We start from the raw sequence: 22,703 nt of genomic DNA on the forward strand, positions 1-22,703 counted from the left end.
TGGAGTTGGAGATAAATAAAACAGGTTGTTTTCTCCCACTTGGTGCTGATTTTCCCCTGCTATTGCAAGGTCATTTCACTTGTAGGAGAGTGAGTTATTGCAAGGTGACAGTGTGAAGTAGGATTAGATTTTCCTTCCTTTTCTCTCTTAGCTGCCGTGTGGTACATCATGGACTAGAGTAGTGGCAAGGGTACTGGAACGTGATTGTGGTGGAGGTGTCATGGCTGATTGCTGTTACCAGAGAAGAGGAGGGAAATTGGAGCGGCACAATAGAGGGATGAAAGTTCCTACTAGGGAGGTGAGTGTTGTGTTGGGATGGTAGCATTCCACCCTCAGATACTACTTTATTAAACTACTGGTGTTGCTAGTGGTCAGTAGTTTACTGTTACTGCCTTCTATAGTCTCTACATTGTGCTAGGTTCTCAGGAGGATATGGTAAGCAAGGGAGGGCAGCCTTCCTTAGACTGCAGATTTTTTTAGGGGGTCAAGAGTAAATATTTGTTATTTATTTGTTTTTTTCAATTTTTTTTCATTTTTTTTTGTCTTTTTGAGACTGGGTCTCCCTGTAGTCCAGTTGACTTGGAACTCACAGAGATCCACCTGCCTCTGCTTCCCAAGTGCTGGGATTAAAGGCGTGTACCACCACACCCAACATGTTTTTGAAATGTTTTTTGAAACAAGGTCTTTCTGAAGCCCCAGCTGGCCCCACTATGTAGACCAGGCTGGCCTCAATCTCATAGAGATCTGCCTGCTTCTGCCCCCTAAGTACTGGGACTAAAGGTGTGTGCCGCCACACCTGCCTAAGACTTGTTATTTATTGAAGAAAAAAACAATTGAAATAAAAGTGAGTCAAATTTGGTCCTTAAGCTGTTTCTTTTTGTTTTTGTTTTTTGTTTGTTTGCTTTTTTGCCTTTTGGAGACAGGGTCTCCCTGTAGCCCCAACTGGCCTGGAACTCACTTTGTAGACCAGGCTGGCCTTGAGCTCACAGAGATCTGCCTGTCTCTGCCTCTGGAGTGCTGGGATCAAAGATGTGCACCACCACACCCAGCACCTTAAGCTGTATTTTTAAATACTAGCCTTACAGTAGTCCTCAGAAAATACCTTACATTTTGGTCAGACTTGTCAGCCAGTGCCCTCCCTGCTGAACCATCTCACTGGCTCAGTGGTTACTTCAAATGGATAAAGCTGTCTAGGCTCTGACAATCTAAATGGTCCCCTAGTAAGCTGAAAGAATGAAGTGGGAAGATGGGATGGAAAGAACTAATCTATTTTCCTCAAGCCATATTGTTTCAAATTCAGCCAGTTTCCAAGTTCTTGAGTCAGGGCCATTATTGTAGGGTGGTAAACCAAGAAAGAAGTAGTGGGTTTAGCTCTTTGTTGCCATTAGCTAGTAAAGAAATAAACTTTGCCCATGAAATCTGCTATCAAGATAGACTTCACAGGGCCTGCAGAGATGACTTGGCAGTTGAGCATATGCACTACTCTTGCAGAACCTGTTTAGTTCTTTTTTTTTTTTTTTTTAAAAAAAACATTTTTATTTTACGTGTATGAGTGTATTGCCTGCATGTAAGTGAGTGCACCCATGTCATGCAGTGCTGTGGGGGTCAGAAGATGCGGCCGCCGCCAGCCGCGGCTGCCCCTCCACTCTCCCGGTGCTGTCTCTGGGCACTGCTCCTCTGCTCGTACAGGTGCCGCCTTTTGTTCCTTGCTGCAGCCGCAAGCTGTGGCCACTCTTCCACTCTCCTGGCAGTGCTTCCAATTGTTGCTATTTCTGCCTGGTCCTGGACCCCAGGGCTGGTGAGGAGACTATGTCAGCGGAGCTGCATTCAGACACAGGAGACCAGGTTCGGTGACGTAGATCTAGTTTATTGCAGAAGGGCACAAGCTTATATAGGGGTAGGGGGTCCAATCAAGAAGTTATAACTCAGATCTTTGGCAGGGCTGTGTCCTATCATGACATCGTGAGTCAGACACCTTATTAGCATAATAGGTTTCAGGTTACTTAGGTTCTGGTTTCCTGCACGGGCCTGGATTCCTGGGAACCACGTGACCCAGGCTGTTGCACTATCTAAGTGTTGCAATTTTGAGTCTCAAGGGTGGTGAATAGGGAGTGGCGAGCTCTAGACACCAGTCTCATGATCTGCCAATGGGAGCAATTGTCACAAGGCGTTCCTTGTGGCTCCAGCAGTCGGGCCGTTGCCTCAGGCCTGCTGTATGGCTGTCATTAAGACTTTTAACCTAGGCTCAAGCCTATCTCCCACAAGAAGAGGGCTTTGGATTCCCCCAGAACTGGAGTTAAGGACGGTTCGTAGCTGCCATGTGGGTACTGGGAATCAGTCAGTGCTCTAAACCGGTGAGCCATCTCTCCAGCCCCCTACCCGTTTAGTTCTTAACACCCACGTTGGGCAGCTCAGAACTGCCTGTAACTTCATCTCCAGGGAAATCCCATGCCTCTGGCCTCCGAGAGTACCTGCACTTCTGGGCACACATACACAAATTAAAAAATATAGTAAATTTTTTTTTGGTCTTTTTTGAGATAGGGTCTCCCTGTAGTCCTAGCTGTCCTGGAGCTCACTTCGTAGACCAGGCTGGCTTTGAACTCACAGAGCTCTGCCTGCTTCTGCCTTCCGGGTGCTGGGATCAAAGGTGTGCGCCACCACACCCAGCATATAGTAAATATTTTTAAAAACAAAAATTTCTTATCACATTTAATAATTAAGCATGTTTTGGTAATGCTATTAACTTTTTTTACACTTAACTGATTTATTTTTGTGTGCCCAAATGTGTGTGTGTATGTGTGTGTGCGCGCGCGTGTGGACACTTGTGTAACATGATATACATATACAAGTCAGAGGACAATTTGTCAGAGTTAGTTCTTTGCTTCTACCGTGTAGCTCCTGGGGCCTGAACCTAACTCCCTTGGTGGCAGGAGCCTTTACCTCCTGGTCCCACATTTTTTTGTTTTTGTTTTTTGTTTTTTTGAGACAGGGTCTCCCTGTTGTTCCATCTGACTTGAAACTCACTATGTAGATCTCCTGCCTCTGCCTCTCTGCTGGAATTAAAGGTGTGTGTCACCACACCCAGCTCTGGCCTCAGATTTTTATTCTTTAGTGTGTACTCTCCCCCCCTCCCACATGAGAGTGTCACAGCATATGTGGAGGCCAGATGACAACTTGTGGGAGTCAGTTCTCCCACCATGTGCATTCTGGAGATTGAATTCAGGTTTTCAGGCCAGGGAGCTTTTCCCAGATGAGCCATCTTACCTGCTCACTTTTTTCCCCTGTGAGACAGGAGCCCCACACTGGCATGGAGCACATGGTTATCCTCTTGCCTCAGACTCCCAAGTGCTAGGATTGTAGGTATGCACTGGCACTCCTTTCATTTCTTCCTCTGACCTTAGTCCAAGAATTCAAGTGCTGTATTGAATAAGCAGAGAGAGTAGACACCTTGGTTTCTTCCTGATTTTGGAGGAAATGCATTTTGTTTTCTCCCCATTTAGTGTAATGTTGGCTATAGGCTTGAATATGTAGCCGTTATCATGTTGAGGTTCTTTTTCTTCTTAGTTTGTTCAGGGATTTTATGATGCAGGGAGGCTGAACGGGTTCTAGCTGGGTGTAGTATATACCTATAATATTAGCACTTAGAAGGGTGTATTGGAGGATTGCTGCAGGTTCTGAGACTTTATAGTACCAGGTCATCCAAAGCTTTATAGCAAGGCCTTATCTCAAAACAATGGGAAGTAGGGGTAGGACTTGCTTTTTGGTCTGAAATGTGATCAGTTACAAGGAAAGCTCCATGGCTGTAATGATGGTGTATTCTACAGATGTTAGATATATTATTCTGTAGACATTTAATGCAGAAAATTTCACCTGAATGATCTATTGTTGAAAGTAGTGTATTAAAGTCACTGTTATTTGACTTGATGTTTTGAAATTCTGTGTAAGTGCCCTTTTTGTGCTGTGCCGCCTGAGGGGCATTGAGGATGGTAGTAAATAAGAATAAGGCAGACATTCCCTGTTCTTGATGGAGACTGAGGGGTGGGGTAGGCTGTAGACTAAATGGGGGAAGACTAGAGGGTCAGAGACAGTATAAAACTTTAGAAATTTGGCTGTGAATGAGAAAAACAATTGGATAATCCGTGTTCTCTCTACTCCAGTCCTTTCAAATTTTAAGCATAGCTAAAAGTGTCAGTAGAAAGATTTATTGAATATGGCACTTGTCATTCTACAAACTTTGTCACATTATGTAATCTGTCTTACATTGGGAGTTTCTTAGTGTGAAAAAAGAACTATGAAAGTCCTCATTTACAAAAATGTCTCTATAGCATTGCTGCAAGCATTACATCACTTCTCTATGTGGAGCCCCTGGCATAAGCAGTTCATAGAGAGGGGTAAAGAATGATTTGTAGGCCGGGCGTGGTGGCGCACACCTTTAATCCCAGCACTTGGGAGGCAGAGGCAGGCAGATCTCTGTGAGTTTGAGGCCAGCCTGGTCTACATAGCGAGTCCCAGGTCAGCTGGAGCTACAGGGAGACCCTGTCTCAAAAAGCCCCCCCCCCCAAAAGAATGATTTGTAAATGAGTATGCAAAATAATGTAAGTTTAGGAACACGGTAATCTTAATAGCATTTCCAGAGGTTTGGCTTTGAACAGGGAAAAGGGAAGTCAAAGGAAGAGGTATAAGGGATTAAGGGTGACTATTACTAGGCCGGGTTCTCGTTCTAAAACAACACATCAGCAATTTCAGAAGGGCAGAAAAACTAGGAAATGAACAATTACGAAGTTGGTGTCTAAATGATCTAAGAATGTTTGCTTTGTAATAGACACAGTGCAGTGGAGAGTAATACAGAAATAGACCTTGCCATGGTGAGAAAGGGAACGAACATGTTGAAATTAGAGCAGAGCATGTGAAGCTGTCCTGGAGTGCTTGCAATTTTGGTTGTTTTGTATAGTTTCCATTCCAGAATTAAAAGATTTGAGGTCTAGCACAGCCCCCTGGCATTCTGTTGAGTTATTTCTCAGAACTATGTTGCTCAGGTTTGAATTAGTTGCATAAGAGATGCAAAAGCTGTGAAGTCATCACTGGTCTTACAGTGTTTGTTTATTCAGACAGGGTCTGATCTGATGTATCCCAGGCTGGTCTCAAACTTGCTGTGTAGGATATGTATGTATGTACAAATTTTATGTGTATGAGTGTTTGCCTTGCATGTGTGTATCACGTGTATTTAAGTGTACCACATGCATGTAATGCCTGAGGAGGCCAGAAGAGGGCATTTAATCCCCTGGCAATCATCCCTGGCAGTGGGTGATTGAACTAAATCTTACTCATCTGCAAGAGCAGCTAGTGCTCTTAACCTGAGCCATCTTCCACCTCCCAAGTAATAGCATGTGCCTCCCAGGTGTGCACCTGACACCTGTGTGTGTGTGTGTGTGTTCCTGTGTGTGTCCCTGTGTGTGTGTCCCTGTGTGTGTATGTGGTGTTGAGATGGAACCCGGGGCCTTGTGCTTGCTAGGCAAGCAAGCACTTGACCTACTGAACTGTATCCCTATCCCTCTTTTGTTGCTTTGAAGATTATCCTTGTTTCTTTTAGTAAGTCTCTTGCAACTTACTATGCCTATAGACTTTGGGACTTTTTGTATATATAGATTAACATTTTCTGCAACTTACAGTGAAGGTATCAGTTGTTATTTCTTTGACTTTAAAATGTATTTCTCTCATACCAGTAATCTGTACTCACCAGACACATAACTCCTCCTTCCTTCTAACCCCATCGCTACCACCATTCTATTTCTTAACTATAAATTCAACTGCTTTATCTATTTCATGTAACCAGACTTCAGCAATAGTTAACCTATTTTATTTGGATTTTTTTCACTTAGCATAATGTCTAAGGTTTCATGTTGCAACATGGGCAAGATTTCCCAGGATTTGTGAATTGGTAGTTACTGAAAACAGGTGTTCTTCATTCTTAATTATTAAGACTTTTCCCCTTTATCCTCTTGTTTTATATTTTACAAACTTTTATGTTATTTTAGGATTATTGTCTATGTAGTTTTATATGTCACTGTATGTTTAACCAGTGAAACAACTAAATTGGAACAGTGAAACCAAACACTGCTTTGTTTGTTCTTTTAAGAAAATTGATGGCATGCTATACTGTTCACTGAATTGTAGTATATCATTTTGAGACCCTTGCCTAAAAAGAAACAAATATCTTACACTTTTTGCTTGAATGTCTTTTTTCTATGAAATCGGAAATTTTCATTTTAGTTACATTTATTTTTTATTTTATTTTATTTTTTTGTATGAGTGTATTGCCTACATGTATGTAAGTGCAAAGCCTGCAGAGGTCAGAAGAGGGTGTCGGACTCTCTAGAACTGTAGTTTTGGCCGGGTGTTAGCCACTACCATATTGGTGCTGGGAATCGAACCCAGGTCCTCTGAAAGAGCAGTCAGTGCTTTTAACTGCTGAGCCATCTCCAGCCCCCAAGTTACATTTATTTTTTGTGTGTATGTGCATGTATGTGGAAGTCCAAGGACAACTTATAGGAGTCTGTTTTCTTCTTTTGGGTTGTAGGGATCAAACTCAGTTGATCAGTCTTGGTGACAAGTGCCTTTACCTGTTGAGTCTTCTCACTGACCCAGTTGTCAATTTTTTAAAAACTCCAAGTCTGCATATTTGGATTGTGAAGTATTCTTCCCTTCCCCACCAAATAAGTAAATTCCAGTGATACTCTGTAGAGTCATCACCACCCTGTGAGTGTGAATATACCCATGTACTCCAGAGTTAATGTGTCTTAATCACATATGGCCTAATGAAAAGATTAAGACTTAAATCTTTGGTACCACTATGAAGCTAAACTGGCCTAGAACTCCCTAAGTAACCTATGCTGGCCTGGAACTTGTTCTGCCCCTGCCTCCCACATGCCATGTCCAGTTGTTTTCACTGTTGTTTTTATGGTAGCTACTCAAATACATTATGGTAGAGTGGTTGCTAAATCCTGGCCTCACTTAGGATAGGCAATGAATGAATGTTATGAATTGCTATTATTTTTTATTCTGTTTGAAAATACTTTTTTCTCAAATTAAGGCTTTTTTTTGGTTGTTTGGTAGTTTTTTTTTTTTTTTTTTTTTTTTTTTCCTTCGGTCTTTTTGAGACAGGGTCTCCCTGTAGCCCCAGCTGTCCTGGAACTCACTATGTAGACCAGGCTGGCCTTGAACTCACAGAGATCCGCCTGCCTCTGCCTCCCGAGTGCTGGGATTGAAGGCGTGTGCCACCACGCCCAGCGATTCAAATTAAGGTTTTTATATAAAAAATTTTGGTTAATGTATGAAATGTATCATTGGAATGGGCTCTGTAAGTCTTATTTTTGTTCTTTTATTCCCTGAACAGAGACTCTACAGGAGCAGGTAATTCACTGGTCCACAAGCGGTCTCCTTTACGTCGAAACCAAAAGACCCCAACATCCTTGACCAAGCTGTCTTTACAGGATGGACATAAAGCCAAAAAGCCAGCATGTAAATTTGAAGAGGGTCAGGATGTCCTAGCTAGATGGTCAGATGGCTTGTTTTATCTTGGAACTATCAAAAAGGCAAGTTACCTTAATGTATGATATCTCTGCTGTATTTGCAACAAACTTTCTAATAATTTAAATTTTATTTTTATGTTTATAATTTTAAGAGATCACCAAATTCCTCTATATTACAGATAAACATATTGAAACAGAGCTGCTTCATCATATTTGAAGACAGTTCTAAATCCTGGGTTCTCTGGAAGGACATCCAAACAGGCAGGTGCTACTGTTTCTTCTCAATGTGATTTATACTGAAGTTTGATTTTCTTCAGCATAGCACTTTCTGGTGCAAATGATACACTGTATTATAACTCAGGATCACATGTAAAGAGGAGTTTAAAAAAATACCCCATATTCCCTCTCATTATTTTGTAGACAGAGGTCTCCCATGTCACTAAAGCATTTACATGTTTCCTGTTCTCTTCTGTGCACCGAATCTGTTTTAGCTTTTCTGTTTTCTGAAGATTTTGGCAATATTTTAAAAAATATTTTATTTATTTTTATTTTATGTGTATGAGTGTATTGCCTGCACGTATATAAATGTACCCATGTCGTGCATTGCCCACGGAGGTCAGAAGATCCCCTGGAACTGGAGTTATAGACAGTTGTTAGCTGCCATGTGGGTGCTGGGAATTGAACCTGGGTCCTCCATCTCACAGAGAGCACCTGCCTCTGCCTCCTGAGTGCTGGGATTAAAGGCGTGTGCCAGCCCTTATTTTTTAATTTTTAAAAATTTATTTTATGTTTTTTAATTGTGTACTTGTGTGGTTCCCTTGGAGGCCAGACGTGTCAGATCTCCTGTAGCTAGTGTTAAAGATGGTTGTGAGCTACCCAGTGTGGGTGCTGGGAACCAAACAAGTCCTCTGCAAGAATAGAATGCACTCTTAACACTGAGCCCCACTTAACCAGCCTAATTATAGCTTTATTTTTTAATAAAACTTTTGATATTTCTTTCTTTCTCTCTTGAAGATTTATCTGAGTGTGTATGTGCCTGTGTGAGTGTATGTGCATGTGTGTGTATGTGTGGAGGCCAGAAGAAGATAACTGGTTTTCCTCTATGACTTTCTGCCTATCCTTTGAGGCAGTCTCTTGCTAGTTTCTCCCTGGGCTAGATGCCAGCAGCCCCAGTGATCCTGACCCCATGCAGCTTTTGCAGGGCTGCCTCACTTGTTATTTGGGTGCTGGGATCTTAACTCTGGTCCTTGTAGATTGTAGAGCAAACGCTCTTACTGCCATGCTATCTCTCCAGCCCAACATTTGATATTTCTAAGATGAAAAGACTTTATAAACAGCTTAATTTGTCTTATGACCATAGTAGACCATAAACAGTATAGGAATGTTCTTCTAAACTTGATGATAAAAGAGATATACTTGATTTCATAAGTAGAAGTAATTAACTCCTAGGTTTCTTAGGGTTATTTCTTAAGGTAAATACACACTGTTTAATAAATTAACACCCCCTTTTTTCTGAAGGATTGCCTTCCCCCTCATCAGTTTACATGGATATAGTGGCAGTCATTTTGGACACCTACTTCTGGCCAGGGCTTTTGACCCCTTTCTTGGGAACCACACATTTAGTTTGAGAGTTCTCAAGTTTTAGACCGCCTGGTTACTCTCTGGAGCCATAAGCTAGGAAACAATGGAGCAAGTCCCACCAAGTGTACCAGGAAGGAAAACAAAATTGAAGAGTCAAAAGACCTTAAGCAAAAAAGCAAAAATACAAAAAGCAGGCAAAACAATAATTGGTAACTTATATGTTACCTGTGTGTTACAAATAAAGAGGTAATGAAGTAAATTTGTTTTCTACTAGATGGAATATTATGCAGCTATTAGAAGTTATAATTTTGAAAGCTGGCTGCGTGAAAATGATTTTGGTATAAGAAATATTACCTTGTATTGGTGAGAGGAAGCATTGCATGGTGGAGAGAACATGGATTCTGGCACATCTGGGTTTGAATCCTAGCATTAATGCTTTTTTACTGAGGGTCCTTCGGTCAGTTCCTTTATCTGCTTAAATATTGCTTCTTCTCTATGACTGGCATATTAACTTGATAAGTTAGTTGTAGAGGCTGGGTGTGGAGGCTTACACCTCTAATTCCAGCACTTGGGTGGTTAGTCAGGAAGAGTGCCATGAGTTCCAAGGCCAGCCTGGGCCTACATCATGAGTTCCAAGGCCAGCTTGGGCTCCAGAGTGAGACCTCCTTTCAAGAAAACCACAAAGCAAAGTTAGTTATAGAATCGAAATAGTTCAAGGGCATAACATAATCATTGTTTATAACATAAAATAGTATTTATTGTTTATGTGTAAATGTATATTTGGCTATATTGAAATAGGCAAGAGGAGGATATTGGAAATGGTAATTGTGTTGGGGTGATAACATATTCTAATTTTTTGGAGTTTTTTTTAAGAATGAAAGTGTTTAAAGAAAAAGTAATTTCTTACTTAGATAACAAATATAATAATTGGCACCCCCAACTTTTGTTATAGTAAAGTTCTGTTTGAGCACATTGTTAGACACTGTATTTCCAGATTTCAGGGATGAAATAATTTTCATAATTAATGAATACAAAGAACTATTCTTGAGTCCAGGAAGAAAGGAATGTTTCCATAACTTTCTTGCCTTTTCCCTATTGTCTCATGATGTTAATGATGTAGAATGAGTGAACTCATGTACCTGAGTAGATGTGTATTCTGCATAGTTGTTCTAGTGTTCACAAATGTCCCCCAACCTCTAGCTCCATCCTTAATCCCTACCGTGGGGATATTTGAAATCACTAGTAAGGAAGTGCTGCCTGAGGACAATTGAAATTATGCCCCTTGCCCAAGAGCAGTTTGAAATATGTAGACAGGCATCTTAAGTTAGAGGTGGAAAGAGCATAGCTAGGGCGCAAAGAAGAGAGTGTTTTGTATAGAGTTACTTGCTTTGTTGGACATTATAATTTAGCTAACAAATGCTGCCCATGTGACTACCCACTGAGTCATCAAAATTTTGTGATGTTCTTCATGACCTTTTAATGTATGCTTTAAATATTTTAGGAGCCAGTGGAAGTGGGGAAATGGTCTGTACAATATGTCAAGAAGAGTATTCAGAAGCTCCCAATGAAATGGTCATTTGTGATAAGTGTGGTCAAGGTAAATACTGATTTATTTTTCATTATTCTTAGGGAAAAGTTTTTGTTACCTACTCAATTAGGCAGTTGAAGATTAATGACTGAAAATACTTCCGTTGTTAATTTGAAACTGTTAGCATAAGTTTATTCATCACTTGTAATGTGGGAAACAGTACTAAATGCCTTCTTGAAATTATGTTCTGTAGTATTTATTAATAAAATAGAATTTGCTTTATGCTCTTTTTGATATTAAGGGTATCATCAGTTGTGTCATACACCTCATATTGATTCGAGTGTGATTGATTCAGATGAAAAATGGCTCTGTCGACAGTGTGTTTTTGCAACAACAACAAAGGTATCTTTTAAAAGTATTTTGGGCTAAAGCCCTAAATGGAATTTGTAAGGCCCTATCATTGTAATGATTGTATACCTTGAGAAGTTTGTTTGAATGAAATTAGCAGCTAATACTGGTTAGAAAGAATTACTGTTTATTGTTTGACTAATGATTCTTAAATGACTTTCAGTTATTTTTTTATGTGAGAGTGGTGTGGGAATTGGGGTAATATTGAAAGACAACAGAATAAATAGATTATTAATCAGACAAAGCAGCGTGATAAGAAGAAATTTAGAAAGGAAATTATTTCAGAAGTGTCAGAAGTGTTTTTGAATTAGAGAATTATAAATTAGAAAATTTTTGTTTAAAAAATTTGACCTTCACTCTTTCAAATGTTTTCCCTCAAATATATAGAGGGGTGGTGCGCTTAAGAAAGGACCAAATGCCAAAGCATTGCAAGTCATGAAGCAGACATTACCCTATAGTGTGGCAGACCTTGAATGGGATGCAGGTCATAAAACCAATGTCCAGCAGTGTTACTGCTACTGTGGAGGCCCTGGAGAGTAAGTAAATGCAGTTATTTAATTCCCTTTTAACTAATTTTTATTTACTTACAATATGTTATTTTTTAAACATTCTGTTTTGAAGACCTCTTTTTCTTATTGTTGTTTGAGACAGGCTCTCACTATATATATTCTACTAGGCTGACCTCAAACTCCTGAGTACTGGGATTATAGGTATTCACCATAGGCTTGTTTTGTCTTATTGTTTTGGATGGTGGTATAGGAATGACAGTGAATTGCATATGCATGAAATGATTTGTTCAAAGAAAAACACTGCTGGGAGAAAATACCATTTTCCCTCTCTTCCCTACCTCTTCCCGTCCTATAACTTGTTTTTGCTCATGTCCATGTATTTTAAAAACATCTTAGCTGGCGCTGGAGAGATGGCTCAGCGCTTAAGAGCATTGACTGCTCTTGAGGACCCGGATTCGATTCCCCGCACCCACATGGTGGCTATAAATTGTCCTTCACTCCAGTTCCAGGGAAATCTGAAGCCCTCTTCTGACCTCCGCAGCATTGCACAACACAGGTGCACTCATATACATGCAGGCAATACATTCATACACATAAAATAAAAATAATAAATATTTTAAAAAAATCTTAGCAAAAGACTGGCTATTCTGAAAAAATTTGAATAAATTGTCAATATTCATATACCTTTAAACTATAAAGGGAAAATATGTAATGTAGAAGTCCATTTGTCAAGTCTGAAGTTGGCTCAAGTTTTGTTGGATGTCATATTTAATATAATTGCCCATTTAGAAATTGGAATACAGTAGGCTAGGCGTGGTGAGGCACGGCCTTTAATCCCAGCACTAGGGAGGCAGAGGCAGGTGAATCTTTGTGACTTCTAGGCCAGTTGGGGCTACAAGGAGACCCTGTCTCAAAAAGACAAAAAAAAAAAAAAAAAAAAAAAAAAAAGAAATTGGAATATGGGTCTGGAGAGATGACTCAGTGATTAAGAGTACTGGCTGTTCTTCCAGAGGACCTGGGTTTGAATCCTAGCATTCACATGGCTGCTAACAACAGGACCCAACACCCTCTTCTGATCTCTGCAGGCATTGCATGACACGGGTGCACTTACCTACATGCATGCAATACACTCATACACTAAAAATAATAAATAAAATATTAAAAAAAAAAACACATATAAGGGCTGGCCAGATGGCTCATGAAGTAATGGCACTTGCCTTATGCCAATGATAAGCTGAGTTTGAATCCCAGGACTCACATAGTGGAAGAGAGAATTGATTCCTGCAGCTTGTCCCTGACTCTCCATGCATATATGTATACACACAGACAGAGACACATAAATAAGTGTAATAAACTTTTTTTTTTAAACATCATACTCTGGAGGCACGATGCCAGCCTGGTCTACATAGTAAATTCTGGGTCATCAGGGACACAAAGTTAGACCTTGTCTTAAAAAAGAAAATGAAATTAAAACTTACATATAAGAGATGCAGTAAATATGCATAGAGCTCAATCTTTTTCCATATTCTAGCATTTTATTTAAAGTACTAGCCAATATATAATCTCATAGACATTGGTGTTTGAAGAAGATGAGCATTGTAATAAGGAGAGCTCTGTCTGCTGTTACAACTACGTTAGCATCTGCAGGTAGCAGAATAGAATATCTTGAATGTAGTTAGTATTCACAGTCATTGGACAAATGAATCACTATTCAATAGCAGTCATTTTTGTCTTTGCCCATGTGTAGTTTATAAGTAAAGTGAGGCCCATTGGTTAGATGAAAAGACATTACTTAGAAATGTCTTACTATTTTCAGGTAAGGATATCATTGTTACAGAACCATTTAGTGAGGAAAGAGTATCTTGAGGTGAAGATGCAGTTCTGCATTTTCAGCTATCTAAATCATCTTTAGACATGATCACTGGCGAAGATTTAAACCTGTCACAAGGCTCTTATACTTGATGGAGACATTGATTAAATTTCTAATTATGTTAACCAAGTTTATTAAACCACTTCTTTTTCATTATAGTAAGTAGAATAATAGAAGAGAAAATGTATATAGTAGAATTTTCATAATCAGAAAGCTCCCTAAGGCCATTTGGTATTTGGCCTACACATTGGTACCTCTGAGTCTATAAAGAATTGAGTAGGGGGGAGGGTGGAATCTCAGATTTGGAACCAGGTCTGGCGGCATATACCTGCAGTCCTCATTACTCAGGAGGCTGAGGCAGGTTGATTGCTTCAGCCCAGGAGTTTGGGGCTCTCTTGTGCAGCACAGTAAGAATCCAAATTAAAAAATTAAAATTTAGAGAGCTGGACATGGTTGTGATCAGAAATTCAGGGCCAGCTGCAGCTGCACGGCACTCTTAAGAAAACCCAAAGAGAACTGAGAATGTAGCTCAGTAGAGTGCATGCCTAGCAGGTTGAAGCCCTCCCTGGGTTTGATCTCTAGTACCTCGTAAACTGGGTGGGATAGTAATTCCAGTGCTAGGGAGGGAGGAGCAAGCTCTTAAGGTCAATGTCATCTTCAAAGTTCAAGGTCATCATCAGTTTGAAGCTAACCTGGGATTTGGAGACTCTCAAAAAAGAAAAACAACAGTAGGCAAAACAGACAACACACCCTCACCTGGGTGTGCAGTTCATTGGTAGACTGTATGCTTGGATATACAAAGCTCTGGGTTCAGTCTTAACATAAAAACAACCCCTGAAGCTTTTGAATGGAGAGGGATCTTGGGCATTATTGACTCAAAATAATAATTAGGCTTTTTGAGAAAAGATAAATGCCCATACTAGAAGAGGAAGGATGAAATAGTTGATATGAAAAACCTTTATGGGGAAAAAATATAAAATTACGTATAAGAAATGTAATGCTTTTATCAGAAGTGTTTTGTGAATAATGTTATTTTAGAAAAATGAACCTTTTATCTCATTGATAGTATGTTGGCACACACCTATAATCTCAGCACCAGAGATTCCTATGGTATGGGGAAGATTGTGAGTTGGAGGCCTGTCTTGGGCTACATAGTCATGAGCTACTGTTTAGAAAAGTAGTGATTTTAGTCTTTTTCTTTTTTTCCTTACAGCTGGTATTTAAAGATGCTGCAGTGCTGCAAATGTAAGCAGTGGTTTCACGAGGCTTGTGTGCAATGCCTTCAAAAGCCAATGCTGTTTGGAGATAGGTAAGAGGGGCACTTGCACTTATTGATTCGTTTGGTTTTGTGACCTTATAATTGTGGTTCTTCGGCAGTTTCAGATTTCCAAAAAATTTAACAATGATGTGTAAAGAGATCAACTCAGAAAATAATTGAATAATAAACATGTTTACATATCATTTTTATACTTTCAGATATTATTCTAGAAAGCTTTTAAGTATTATCTCAGTGTTATATTTATTTCTGTCACTCCAGGGTTCTCTAAAACTATTTTCAGTGGCACCTTTCTTTCAAGAATCTCAAAGGAGCTGGGTGTGTTGGCATAGACCTTTAATCCCCTCCCAGCACTCTGGAGGCAAAAGCAGGTGAATCTGTCAGTTTGGGGCCAGCCTGGTTTAAATAGGGAGCTCTAGGACAGCTGAGTTGACATAGTGAGACCCTGTCTCAAAACAAACGAAAAACAGTGGAAGGAATCCTCTGATAGAGAATTGGAAAAGGCTATAGGACCTTATTATAAACAATTTATATCTTAGGTTTAAATAATTTCTAAAAGCTGGACATAATGTGCTTTCTGTGACAGACTATTTGGATTGCAAAATGAGCACTAGGAAGAAAAATTGGGAGACAGAATAGTAAATTTGGCATTGAAAATACCTTGGCTTAAATCTTGGTTTCTGTAAGAATTGCTGTCTTTTTGACCTTGGTCTCCTTTGAGTTTATCTTGCAGGTTACTTTGAGCATTGAATGAAACAATGCTTATAGAAGTAGCCACCACAGATTTTGGTTCACATAAACCATTAGTAAATTGTAGGTACTTATGAATCTGTTTGAACTTCAGAGTTCTCTAATGGTTAAAGAAATTGTCCTTAATCCCCCAGATAGGAGTTATGTGCCATTATTAATTATTATTGGAAAATAAATTCCTGAAATCGTGGTGCCATAATTGAAATTACATAGATTTATCAGTTCTAACATTAACTAACATTTATTTACTGTCTATTTGTTATAATTGTTATGTAGTTTATATCTTGATTACTCACTATAAAACATTTCCTTTTTTTTTTTTTTTTTTTTAGGTTTTATCCTCCCCCCGTAGTCCCAGCTGGCCAGGCTGGCCTCCCGAGTGTTGGGATTAAAGGCCTACCACACCTGGCATATGTGTCATTTTTATTTTTTTTAATTTTTGTCTTTTTTTTTTTGGTATTTTTGAGACAAGGTCTCTCTGGAGCACTTTGTTCTTCTTTTTGCCTGACTTTATTTCTTTTAGTAACATGCAAGGCCTATGCTATCTACCAAGGATTCTCTGTTTTAATTGTTAAATAAGCCATTCATTATCGAATGATAATACACATAGCTTCCAAATATTTTTTAGACTTTAAATTCTTATTTGTTGTTTTCAGGGTTTTTTTTGCCTTCAGAGTAACACAAGAGACATAGATTAAAAAAAAATATGACAGTTTCTGCTTCATTGTAGTAATTATTTGTGGGAAGTGTGAGGGATTTTAGCGATCTAATACTTATACTAAGTATTTATAAATTTTTATTGTGTTTTGCATATTTTAGGAACAGATGAAGTTTTAACTTACCAATCAGATGAAATAGGGCCCTGTAAAGTATAGCCTGCTCTGTAGCTTACTTGTAGTAAAATATAGAAGTTGTAATTATAAGTAATTTTCTCTTATAGTTACATCTCCTTTGAATGCATTTAGGAAATAATTTTGGATACATTTTAGTATATATAATTATTTCAGATAAGTAAATGTTAAGCTAATGTTCTCCAGTTTCTTCATATATAATGATTTACTGTATTGTGAATATGACTTAGGCTATTGATCTCCTATCCAGCTAAATACTTTACTTTGGTTTATTATACTGGTTTTATAAAGAAACTGATTTCTTAACAATAATCAAAAACACTGTTTTCGTATATTTTGATTATTTTTGGATTCCAGGGTAGATATAGCACACCTATGCCTTTACAACCTAAGTGTTATTCACAAGAAGAAATACTTTGATTCTGAACTTGAGCTTATGACATACATTAATGAAAACTGGGATAGATTGCACCCTGGAGAGGTAGGTGGTCTTAGAGCTGCTTGATGTCTTTTTGTTTTGTTTTCTTTTTGTGAAAAGCAAACAAGACACATAATAAATCAGACAGCTAAACTTTGCTTTTCTTTTTAGTTCTGGGCAAGAATGAATTTTGGTAAAGGTATCAGAACTAGTTCTCTTATTGTCTTGGGCTCCTTGCCTAGGAAAATTTATAGGTGGAGGAAGTAAATTATTTAATTCTTCTAATATTCTGAACTAAGAATCATCATAGTTTAAGGTAGAATGGTGAGGAAAATTCTTTGTTTTGGGTATCTTACATTTATCTTCCCTTTTTTCGACATTGTCTGTAAACTTTGAGATGTGACCAGTATTCTCTTCTCTTACTGGTGTTCTCTCTTGAATCTCTGACTTGTATGTAGTTCTGGTGGGGTCCAGTTGTGTTTGAATAATGAATTAGGAAGTGACTCATTCTAAATGTCTCATTTGTGACCTCCCTTGCTGGATGTGGTTACATATGCCTGTATTCCTAACTGAGGGAGACAGAGACAGGAAGATTGCCACAAGCTCAGTGCCAGTCTGGCCTTCAGAGTGAGACCCTATCTTAAAAAGGAAAAAAAAAAAAAAAGATATAAGCAGTGTATGTTCATTGAGACATACTTTGAAACTATTAAATAGCACAGAAAATTGAGTTTACTGGTTGCCTTATTTTTACTCTTTATTTAGGATTATTAAAATGTGGATTATTGGGCTAGTGATATGGCTCAGTGGGTAAAGGCACTTACTATGAAAGCTTTACAAAATGAGTTCAGTCCCTGGAACCCATGTAAAGGGAAGGAGAGAACCAACTCCACAGAATTGTCTCTGCCTGCTACATGCACATTATGCACATACTCCAGGATAATAATAAGTAAAAATTTGAAAAATACAGATTTGTAGCTTAGGTGAAAACCAGTTTTTTTCCCTATAGTGTGTGGCATTAAGGCTGGGCATGGCAGCTCACGTCTTTGATCCCAGTTCTCTGGAGGCAGAAACAGTGGATCTCTATGAGTTCAAGGTCAGGTTGGTTTACATAGTTCCAGGCCAGCCAGGGCTACAGAAAATCAATAATATAATAATAATAATAATAATAACAACAACAACAACAACAACAATAGAATTGTAAGTTACAGATTTTTTTTTAAATTACTGTATTAGTCACGTTTCTGTTGCTGTGATAGAAATACTGACCAAAGCAACTTATAGAAGGAAGCGTTTATTTGAGCTTATGGTTCCAGGGGAATTACAGTCCATCATGGTGGGGAGGCATCGTGGCAGTGGCTGGAGCAGAAGCAGAAGCTAGGCTCTACATCTTCAAGTAGGCACAGGAAGCAAGAGAGCAACTGGAGATCTGGCAAGGCTTGAGAACTCTCTAAGCCCACCCCCAGTGACGTGTTTCCTCCAGGATAGCCATACCTTCTAAGACCTCCCAAAACAGAACCATCATCTGGGGATAAATACTTGGAGCCTATGGGGGACATTTTCATCCAAACCACTACATTCCACCCCTGACCCCCATAGGCTCATGAGTCATTATCAGTCTCAACACAATTCAAAAGCCCACAGTCCAAAGTCTCTTCTGAGACTCAGGTAAATATCTTTAACTGTAAACCTCTATAAAATCAAAAGGCAAATTACATACTCCCAACATAGAGTGGAACTAAATACATGTGACCATTCCTAAAGGGAGGAATGGAGGCATAGTAAGGAAATACTGGACCAAAACAACACAAAAAACCAGCATGGCAAACACTAAATCCAGTAGCTCCATGTTCAACTTCTGGGACTTTACTTCCAAAGGGTTTAGACGACTCAGCCTCTCTAGCTTTGCTGCTTGCAACACACATCTCTCTCTTGGGCTGATACCACTCCCTGTGTGCAGACCTTCTTGGCAGATGCCTCACAGCTCCGCCATCACGGACGTCTTCTTGGGGTCTCCATTGCCAGCCAGGCTTCACTTTCACAGCTTCACGCAGTAGCCTATTAGGGCCTTCTCTATGCAGGAGAATTCCTGCTGCATGCTGCCTGGCCTCGGCAGGTCTCTGAAACCGTGGAGGAAGAATTGATGACCCCTTCACTCTTTAATCTTTCATACCTCTAAAGCTAGCACCATGTGAATGACACTGCCACATTTGACTGCAAGTTTTTGATGGACTCCAGCGTGCTTTATCCATTTTAGAAGCTTTTCAGTGGCCCCTGCAGCATTTTGCTTTCACAAATTGGAGGATGAACTGGGTGTGGTTTTGCCCTGGAGGCACTCTCTCCATTGTTTAAGTTTGAATCTTTAGGCCCTTCCTTAATCACTTTAATCTCCTTGTCAAAGGGATCCTTTCCAGCACATGCCAGGGCTCCAACATTTATCTTCCTAATGCTCTTTTTCAGTCCAAACTGTATTTCTTTCTGCCCCATTTGCTCTTTTTTTTTGCTGCAGATCTAAATAATATTCACATTAAGAGCTACACTACCATTTCTACATTAGGCTGTCTTGAAATTTCTTCCACCAGAGAAATTAGTCCATTGCTTTTCAACTTAGCCCCAGGCAAGTTTTTAGGTTGAGAGCAGACTCCAGCCAGACTCTTTGCCAAAATATCCCAAGTGCTGCTTAAGTCCTTATTTTCCTCTGGAACTACATTGTTCTCAGCACTACTTTCTTCCAGGTACCTACTAGAATGGCCTATTAAGCTCTGCTTACAGCAATCAACTACTTTTCTAGTCTAAACTTCCAAAGTCTTCCACATTCCTCCAAAACCCCACATGGTCAGGTTCTTCAGAGTCAACACCCCACTCTTGGTACCAATTTCTCTCCCAGTTTGTTTCTCCATTGCTGTGACAAAATAGTCTTGGAGAGGAAAGGGTTTTTTCGGCTTACATCTCCTGAGTCACAGTTCATCAGCGAGCCCAAGGTAGGAACTCAGGCCTGGAACCTGGAGGCAGGAGCTGAAACTCAGGCCATGGAGGAGTGCTGTTTACTTGCTTGCTCCCTTGGCCCCTGCTCAACCTGCTTTCTTATGCAACACAGGCCCAACTGCCTGGGGGTGGCACCACGCACAGTGGGTCCCACATCACTCAGCAATCAAGAAGATGCCCCACAGACATGGCCACAGGCCAGTTCAATGGAGGCAATTCCCTGGTTGAGTACCCTCAACCCAGGTGTGTCAAGTTGACATTAAAGCTATCCAGCACAGTTGACCCCTTGTCAACTTGACACACAAACATCACTATTAAACCATAACCTTTCCAATTCTTGTCCCCAGGGTATGATGTTAATATCACAACATAAGACAGTACAGCCTTAAAAGCCCCACAGTCCTTAAAAAATCCAAACACTTAAAAGTCCACAGTCTCTTTTAAAAGTCTCTTCTCTTAACTGGGGATTCCTGTAAAATCCAAAACAAGTACTGTCTTATTTCAAAGGGAAGAATCAGCCACACCTAAGCAAAACCAAAGTCCAGCAAAGTAGCTCAAGGCTGGACATTCTGGGATTCATTCACAATCTTCTAGGCTCCAAAGTGTTTTGGCAGCTCCACCTCTGATTCTGCTGTCCACAGCACACACAAAGCTTGTCTCACAGACCCAGGACGGCTTCATTCCATACCTGCCAGTGCCCTTGGTGGTCGTCCCATGGTCCCGGCATCTCCAAAAAGCTGGGGTCTCCACTGAAACTGAGGCTACACCTTCATGGCCTCTTCTTGCCTCTTGGGGTGCAAAGCCTCAGATTCTCTCCATGACCCCTTCAATCCTGGGATCTTCACTGCAACTGAAGCTGTACTTTTACCTATGGCCTTTCCTGGCCTCTCACAGTGCCAAGACTCAGTTGCTCTCTGTGACCCTTTCATGCTGTCAACACCAGAACCATGCAGGAGACTCTTACACATTTCCAAGTCCTGCTTTCAGCTAGAGATGGAGGCTTAGGGCCCTTCCTGACCACAGCTTCTGGGTGGGGACCTTGAGGAACTACTTCCCAAAAGATTTCACCATGGTGATTTGTTACTTACAGCTAATTTTTTAGCCCCAGCTATCCATCCCAATAAAGCAACTGTTTTACTTCAGGTTCTGGTCACTTCTTAATCACACCTGATTCTTCATCCTCAGCCGACCAGAACCCACAGGTTCCCAATTCAAAATATCAGGCAAACAGCCCTGATATTCTCTGCTTCCCTTTGAAACTTCACAAGCCAGGCCTCCATTGTTCACAACTTTTTCAGTATAACTGTTCCAAACTCCACAGCAACAAACTCAACAGCACTCAATGGCTTTTACAGCCCAAAGTTCCAAACGCTTCCCCAATCCTCCTAAAAAACACCAAGGTCAGTCTGTCACAGCATTGCCCCACTCTCTGGCACCAATTATTATTATTATTATTATTATTATTATTATTATTATTTTTGGTCTTTCTGAGATAGGGTCTCTCTGTTGCCACAGCTGGTCTGGAAACTTGCTATGGAGGCCAGGCTGGCCTCAGTCTTACAGAGATCCACCCGCCTCTGCCTCCCAAGTGCTGGAATTAAAGGTGTGCGCCATTGTGCCTGGCTAAGTCATAGAATTTTGAGGTAAAATTGTGCTGATTCAAATTTTAGGAAGTATTTCTGCATTTGTAGTTTTTAGGCTTGGATTTATAAAGCTTATATTAAATAGGATATCACAGATGGAGCATTAGGAATAGCATAATGCACACATACATAGTCGGTACACCAGATGCATAAAATCAAATGAGTATCTGTTCATCATAAATAGTTAAAATCTAGGATATTATTGAAATTCAATTGATATAAGATGTTTTCAGAGTTAGACATTGAACTTTAATAATAATTCTGGGCTGGTGAGATGGCTCAGAAGGCAAAGGCACTTGCCTTGCTAGTGTAGCAACCTGAGTTCAATCCCTAGAACCCACATGAAGGTGGAAAGCTAGAACTCCATGAAATTGTTCTCTGACGTGCACATGCTCTGGCACATGAGGTCCCCCTTCATTCACACACACTAAAAACAAGTAAAATGAAAAAAATCTTGTTTTCTGCTAAATGACTTTTAAAATGAACGTTGACAGGAAGCTGGTGACTTACAAGTTTGATAAATGTTACTAAAGTACTTGGAAGGTTCAGGCAGGAGGATCAGGAGTTCAAGACCACTTTTGCCTACATGGTGAGTTCAAGGCCAGTCTGAGTTACATGAGACATTCATCTCAAAAAAACTTGAATAAACAAACCAGTAAGTAATCAGTTGGGATGAGGCACTAGTAATAACCATAGGGTTTTTCTGTTTTATTTTGTTTCTTTTTTGAGGCAAAGTCTTCCTGGCTTCTGACTTGGGTTCCTCTTCTATCGGCTTCTAGAATACTGGGATTAGAAGTGTATGCCACCATGACTGGCTAGTGTCATTTATAGTCACCTTAATGCTTTATGCTCTAAGGTGTTCATTTTAAATTTCCTTCCATCCATGATTCTTTTTAGTACTTTATATGCCCATATGTTTGTATACCTGTTAGTACATTTCATGTACCACATAATAAAATTTCACATTAGTTTTGTGATGTAACTAATGCTACCATGTTTTAAAATATTTCTTTTTCTAAAAATTTTTTTATGTGTATGCTTGTATTGCCTGCATGTAGGTAAGTGCACCAATGTAGTGCAATGCCCGTGGAGGACAGAAGAGGCTGTTGGAGCCCCTGGAACTGGAGTTATGGACAGTTAGCTGCCATGTGGGTGCTGGGATTCAAGCCCGGGTCTTCTGCAAGAACAGTGTTCTTAGCTGCAGAGCCATCTCCAGCCCAAAATGCTTCATTAAAATTTTTTTTTTTTATGTGTATGAGTGTATTGCCTGCATTTATGTAAGTGCACCCATGTACAGTGCCCGTGGACATCAGAAGAGGGTTTTGGATCCTCTGGAACTGGAGTTACAGATGATTGTG

The 22,703-nt window shown here is 39.9% G+C and overlaps 1 protein-coding gene across 1 annotated transcript in view; it reads left to right on the forward strand.

Moving 5' to 3' along the window:
• The window catches only part of Mtf2 (metal response element binding transcription factor 2), a 54,163-nt gene that overhangs the window by 14,064 nt on the left and 17,396 nt on the right, over nt 1–22,703 (forward strand). Inside the window, exons 2-8 of the mRNA XM_008826849.3 lie at nt 7,394–7,592; nt 7,709–7,790; nt 10,612–10,707; nt 10,940–11,040; nt 11,434–11,582; nt 14,639–14,734; nt 16,660–16,783. Of these exons, the coding sequence (XP_008825071.2) occupies nt 7,394–7,592; nt 7,709–7,790; nt 10,612–10,707; nt 10,940–11,040; nt 11,434–11,582; nt 14,639–14,734; nt 16,660–16,783 (847 nt within the window). The remainder of the gene's footprint in view (nt 1–7,393; nt 7,593–7,708; nt 7,791–10,611; nt 10,708–10,939; nt 11,041–11,433; nt 11,583–14,638; nt 14,735–16,659; nt 16,784–22,703) is intronic.

This window comes from Nannospalax galili, unplaced genomic scaffold (genome assembly GCF_000622305.1).
Source record: "Nannospalax galili isolate Female #2095 unplaced genomic scaffold, S.galili_v1.0 scaffold451, whole genome shotgun sequence".
Lineage (NCBI taxonomy): Eukaryota > Metazoa > Chordata > Mammalia > Rodentia > Spalacidae > Nannospalax > Nannospalax galili.